The sequence below is a fragment of the Abramis brama genome (genome assembly GCF_963993115.1).
Source record: "Abramis brama genome assembly, chromosome: 22".
Lineage (NCBI taxonomy): Eukaryota > Metazoa > Chordata > Actinopteri > Cypriniformes > Leuciscidae > Abramis > Abramis brama.
Window position 1 is genome coordinate 23,453,367 of NC_139984.1, and position 6,284 is coordinate 23,459,650.

The following is a 6,284-nucleotide window of genomic DNA, read 5'->3' on the forward strand; positions in this document are numbered from 1 at the left end:
TGCCACCCAGTGGCCATTCAAGACACATTCATGCACTCATGTGGTGGCACAGTTCAAATGTGTTGTGAAGAACTGTATTATAGCTCCCCCTGCAGGATATGGTCGCTACATCAAGGACCTGCAGTTTAAATACTGCACATCTGTAGCATCCAAGTGTATCCTGTAATGAGGAATTATTTATTTAATACTTTAATTTTAACTTTTAATTCAATTTTATTTATTATTAAAATACATGGTAAGAAAGGGAAAATATGATTAACGTTTCTGGGGAAAAAGAAAAAATTTTCACTGAAATAACTTGGTGTTGGATTTATTTTGAAAACATTTTCACTCAGAAATTGCTAGTAAATTTCACAAATAATTAAAAAGCGGCAAGTAGCACATTGAGTTAAACATGAATTTTGAAGTAGAAATACTGAAATAGTACTTTCTTGTAAAACATACTCCAAATCTTTGTAAAAATAAATAAATAAGGTGTATTTTTCTATATAAAAAAAATATGATCCCAAATCATGTGAAAACCTACAGCTTTTTGCTTATTTTAGCAGTGTTATTTTATATCCCTATTTATTAAAACACCACTACGTTAAAGTTTTTAAAAAAAATCAGAGTATTATAATAATTATTTTTGTCATATCATCATTTATAGATACACAGAACAATCATTTATGACATTCTACTTGATTTTATGAGTTTTCAAAAAGAGCAAATCAGCACCATGCAGGTTGTCAGTTTGGCAGCACTTTGGATTTATTAATCAACAATTAATAATTCACAATTAATCTTTTTCTTTTTTAAATTTTTCTGTTTTAGTGGGTTGATTTTTTTAAGTGGGCTACTATATAGGCTATATGCTTCTCTTTGAATCAGCATGTGTACTAAAACAAAATCATTGTAAGTATTTGTGCCTTCCTTACTCTGCATGCACTTGGTCCTAATCCAGCTCGCAAAGTGAATGCATTGCTGCAGTGTTGTTGTTTTCCACGTCTCTGATGTAACCTAACCTACAGTAGCGAGACTGATTGAGCTCTTCAGTCGCTGTTCAGTGTCTAGGTGCTGAAATCTATTGTGTCATCATGATTGATGCAGTTTCTCTCAGACGGTAAGACAAAATTGCTCACAAAAGGGCATTCTAAACGTTCTTGGTCATTTAGTTTCTGTATTGCTTTATGTCTATTGTAGTATGAAGTTGTTAAGCCACTAGAAAAAAAAACGATTAAAGGAACGGAGTTTTGAGTGAAGGGTGACATAACAGATCAGATACAATCCAGACACGAGCAGTTTAACATTATAGCTGCTTTAAACCAACGTCTAATGCTCATCATAAAATATAGCTGACACACACGCACTCTTATCTAGTTTTAGAGTACTATGTGCATCTAGACCACATGCCAATGTTCTCTCTCAAGAGACTTTAGAATCTCTATAAAAGAGAAGTTTGGGCAGCCGTCCAACAAAACAATTAGCCATATTCTCGCAGCACATGGGAAACCAGGGTCCACTTCATCTTTCTAATGACCGAGCCTCCCGGGCTCCTCCTCCTCCTCCCGCTGCCGGGCAGAGCGCAGCTGACCCGGGCACTGTTCAGTGTTCTCTGCGGTGGTCTTGCGCTGATGGAGCGACTGGACTAATCCGTGATGATATATATACGACGAACGTGCGCTTCGCACAGGAAATAAGGGGAACTCCTTTAAATAAAAATAAAAAGACGTTCTTTTGGTTTTCAGGTGATGACATAAAAAGATGACGAAGGAGAGAATTGTGTCTTATTCTCTTATAGCCTGGAGAGCATTCCCGCGTCCCGTGAGAAAAAAATATGTCCCATAAAACTTATTAGCATGAGATATATATTTGACATCCTCTGTTGTGCTTCTAAACGTTTTTATTGAAAATATCACTTTTCTTGTTTCAGCAGATTGAGACAATTATATAAAAGAACGCTCTAAAATCAACAACAGAAAATTGTCTAAGAATCTTTACAGACAATATCCGGTAACACATTAGTTTAGGGTCCAGTTCTCACTATTAACTATAGTTGCTTATTAGCATGCATATTACTAGGATATTGGCTGTTTATTAGCACTTATAAAGCACATATTAATGCATTATTCTGCATGACTTTATTCTACATTCCTAATCCTACCCAATACCTAAAGTTAACAACTACCTTACTAATTATAAATAAGCAGTAAATATGAGTTTATTGAGGCAAAAGTCGTAGTTAATAGTTAGTTAATAGTGAGAATTGTACCCTAATCTAAAGTGTAAGCAAAAATCCTTCTCGGTTGTCATAAACAAATCTACAAGTTACTGCTATGTTGCTTAAATTTTATAAAACTGCATCTGTAATTGCCAATGTAATACGAATAATATTAATGTAGGCTATAACTTCAGCGTGCTTTGTAGTCCAAAGGACAAAGAGAATATCATGTTTTATTGTTCCCTCTGGGTTTTTAGATATATATTTTTTTCTGGGGATTTTTTTTTTTAATATATAGTAAAATAAAGCCTGTGACTAACATAACTTAAAGAGACTTTGTTGCTTTGTTCTACAACATAAATTACAGTCATTTTTAAAAATGTCTTTTTTGAATATTTAAGCTTATTTCAAGTATAATAAGGGCTAAATAATCACAAGTGAGTTTATGTTCATGAAGAATTGCTAGCAACTTAAGTTGACAATATAACGTGTGTGTGTGTGTGTGTGTGTGTGTGCTGTAGCTAACTGTAAAAAATCAATCATAATCCACCATCCAAAAAACCCATAGGAAATTTGTGAGGGAACCTACATTAGCCTTGAAGGCAGGTCAACAAATTGGCGCCATGACAGCTCTATTTAAATAATAATTTGTACGTTAATATCCTGCCTGGGTTAGCCTTTAAAATATGCTCAAGTAAATACCAACACTGAACGTCAAAACTTAACGAAAAAATAGACTAAAGAAGGCCTATAACTAAATAGGCTGTGGCAGTTAAAGTAACCGAAACATCACATTTAAGAACTCTTACTCTGTAAGTAGGAAAGTATTTCTATCATATTTCATTTTAAGATTTATCAAAAGATTTCACAATGTTTAAAGCTGCTTTATTGCCCTGTGTCTGTCTGTGTGTGTGTGTGTGTGTGTGTGTGTGTGTGTGCTTAAGCCTCCCTCGCTCTCAGTCTCGCACAGATCACCCCTCAGACTCTCCTTACAATAACAGCGCGTGATGGATGGTGGCGGCGAGCTTGTTATTGTCTTGCGCCATCAAACCGTTTTGTCTCACCGCGCGGATTTCTGTAATTCTGTGAGAGAACAGTGATGACTAGTTTAATGTGGAATACAGTTATAAGCGCGGGGGCAGTGTTTTTCTAAGCTTTAAGGCCGCGGCGTGGCTGTGACATCGGACGTCCCATCAACGGTAACTCCGGGTAACTCGCTCCCCTCAGAGGAGTGACGCATAAATATCTGTCCGCGCGCTATAAACATAACGGTCACAACCCCGCGCGAAATTAAACAACGGCTGCACAGTGAGATTAAGAGCCGCGCGATTTACTGGTCTAAAAACAACTGACCTTAAACACGGACCACGTCAGCCTACATTTTGTTAAGGCATGACTACTTAAAAAAAGGGAAATATTTTTCAGAGTCGGGGGAATTAGCAGAGGCTATGTTTCTAGATCACTATTAGTAGCGCTCTCTCTGATTTCCAAAACGGTTAAAGCTATGCTTATCTGATGACAGATATATCATGATAAAGAGAAGGTTTACGTTTCTTCCGATTAAGGGAATTAATCATGTTATCTCTTGCTGGCAGGGTGGCAGGGTGACATGTCCTCTCGCCAGAGATCTTGAGAGAAAAGGGTGGGGCGAAATGATAACAAGGTTCACACAGGTCAAAGCAAAGTGAATAAACATGAACTCTCCGTCCATGCTCGATCAAAGAGGGAACTTGCATCATTTGAAACTATAACAATAGTATTTTTATTTACAATTAGCCTATTCTGATGCCAACAGCTAAGGCGCGTGCATGTCACGCGCCATATTATCACCAAATCCCTATACGTGTAATGATTTCTGGTGTTTTTTAATAAAAATAAAAAAAGTGATGACAGAATATTTATAAAAACAGCGGAATAAAAAAAATCACACATTGTTGCCTTGAACCAGCAAGGCCCAAGTGTGAATATTTAAATAGATATCAATTTCTCTTTACAGGAATGCGAGTGAGGATGTTGTCCCCAGTTATTCCCACTCGTGTGTTTGGATAGGAGATGACATGTTATTCTTTTTTAACTAAAATATTTAAAACAGGTCCATGTTTTTAAGTCCATCTGTTGTCTCAGGAAGCTGTAGTCCCACATAAACGTGTAGAATTCAGCATTTCTTTAAGTTCATTTTCTGGTTTGCCCGCCACCATAAACGGCCACGTCTGTGGAAAAACATATGAATGAAAGTAATTTTAATGAAAGCTTAAAATTAGTAAGCACGTCAAATAACTGAAAAACGTAGGCCTATATACGGTTGCTTTTTAATTTTATATATATGGTAAACATTACCTCGAGATTATACACAGATGATATTTCATACCATTTTGTCAAAATACTGTAACCGTCTATAAACTATAGGCCTATTCACTGTAAAAAAAAAAAAAATATGATAGTTTATTGTTAGTTAATACAACAAAGGAGATTGATTTAAATAAATAGAAACTATATTATGTTAAGTTATCTGAACCACAAAAGTTGCAATAAATCATGAAAATAAATGTTTAGTGTTGAAATAGCAAAAAAAAAAGCAAGGTGGTAGACTATTCGGTCATGAAAATAATCTTTCTGAAGGCTTTTCAGAACATGCTATAATTTTAGGGCTGCTAATTTACCTTTATACACTATAAACAAATCAACATACTAAAATGGAAAACTTTTTTTTTTTTACTTTCTGCATTCTTTAAGTAAAATCAAAGTAGGCTACCGAATTAAAGTTTTCGACCATTTGAAAAATTCTGAAAGCTCATAAAAACGGTGGCAGAAATTGTTGTTAAATGATTGGAAACAAATATGTTGTTAATTATGTAAACATTTTACATTGTACATAGGCTACTATATAGAGTAGACCATAAACGCATCTTGCTATTTTTTTTGGTGCCAATTTTCAAAAAAGTCTCTCACCAGGTTGACCGGATGTATGTAGCCATTCTCGTATTTGTCATTGGCGAGTATCTGTCGCAGGTGCGCGATGTAGCTGGAGGCCAGTCGCAGGGTGTCCAGCTTGGAGAGCTTGGTGTCCGGCGGAACCCACGGTAAAGTCGTCTTCAACCGGGAAAAGGCTTTGCTCAGCACGCGCATCCTCGCTCTCTCGCGCGCGTTCGCTGCGTTCCTCTGGACGTGCTTGCCCTCTTGGGCCACACCATTGGCCGCTGATTTGCGCATGGCGGCTGATTTGCGCCTCTTTCCCGTACATTCTGTCACCGATGCCCCTTCGCAGTTGGAGCTGTCCTCCGTGCTCTCGTTTGATGTCCCCGGGTCTTTACCGGAACCGAATTTCAAAAGACCATCCAGCAGCTCGGACTCGTGAAATTCATCCACTTCGCTGATGGAGCCGGTGGACATGTTTAGCTGGAGACGAGGATGATGGAGAAAACTAGGACTGATTTGATGTAGTGGTTCTCTGAATGGACCTGGAGATAACGCAACTGCCTTCAGTTGAAACGTGTCATGCGCGAGCTTGAGGATGACCGTAACTTGTAACTCACGAGCTAAAGGATCTTACCATTTATCTCTCGTGCTCAGGGGCGTGCCCCCGCACGCGGCAAGATACTCCTAGTGGAAGCAAAGACTAAACCTGCTCAGATAATACAATTATGCACCAGTTTTGCTGCGATGTAGTTGTCATTTATCATGTATAGCAGAAACAGAAAATCTCAAATTGTGATTTTACTTCTCTGTGCATTAATTCAGATTATTCGGAATAATTTGCTATATTAGTTTCAGGAATATAATGACATTACAACCACAATAAGCACCCATTCATTTAACAGAATAAATACTTTTAAATCTAGTTAAAATAATTGTAAATGTTTTTAATAAAGACAAAAAAAATGTCGAGCACAATTAAGCTTTTTTCGACCTTCATATTTAATAATAATTGAAATTGAGACAACGGAAATGACAACGTATTGAGAAACAATGACAAGAAATGTAATTCTTAAATTCTTAATTTCAAAGAAATAGTGTAGAAAGACCAGAGTACAACAACTGTTTTCATTATTTTTTCTGTATTTCCAATTTATCTTCACACATATTA

At 36.7% G+C, this 6,284-nt stretch overlaps 1 protein-coding gene across 1 annotated transcript; it reads right to left on the reverse strand.

The window, feature by feature from the left end:
- Positions 1–3,938: 3,938 nt before the first annotated feature.
- Positions 3,939–5,746, reverse strand: tcf21 (transcription factor 21). Its single transcript, XM_084099528.1, has 2 exons — positions 5,150–5,746; positions 3,939–4,410 (listed from the first exon to the last, which is right to left on the reverse strand). Exons 1-2 carry the CDS (start codon positions 5,588–5,590, stop codon positions 4,321–4,323), a joined length of 531 nt encoding a protein of 176 aa, XP_083955654.1. The 5' UTR covers positions 5,591–5,746; the 3' UTR covers positions 3,939–4,320.
- Positions 5,747–6,284: the final 538 nt, after the last annotated feature.

Bases quoted from the DNA above. Each gene is read 5' to 3' on its own strand.
- tcf21 (XM_084099528.1), bottom strand. From the start codon at position 5,590: ATGTCCACCGGCTCCATCAGCGAAGTGGATGAATTTCACGAGTCCGAG. The intron at 4,411-5,149 runs GTGAGAGACTTT...GTTTTTCCACAG, and splicing joins ACATACATCCGGTCAACCTG to ACGTGGCCGTTTATGGTGGC.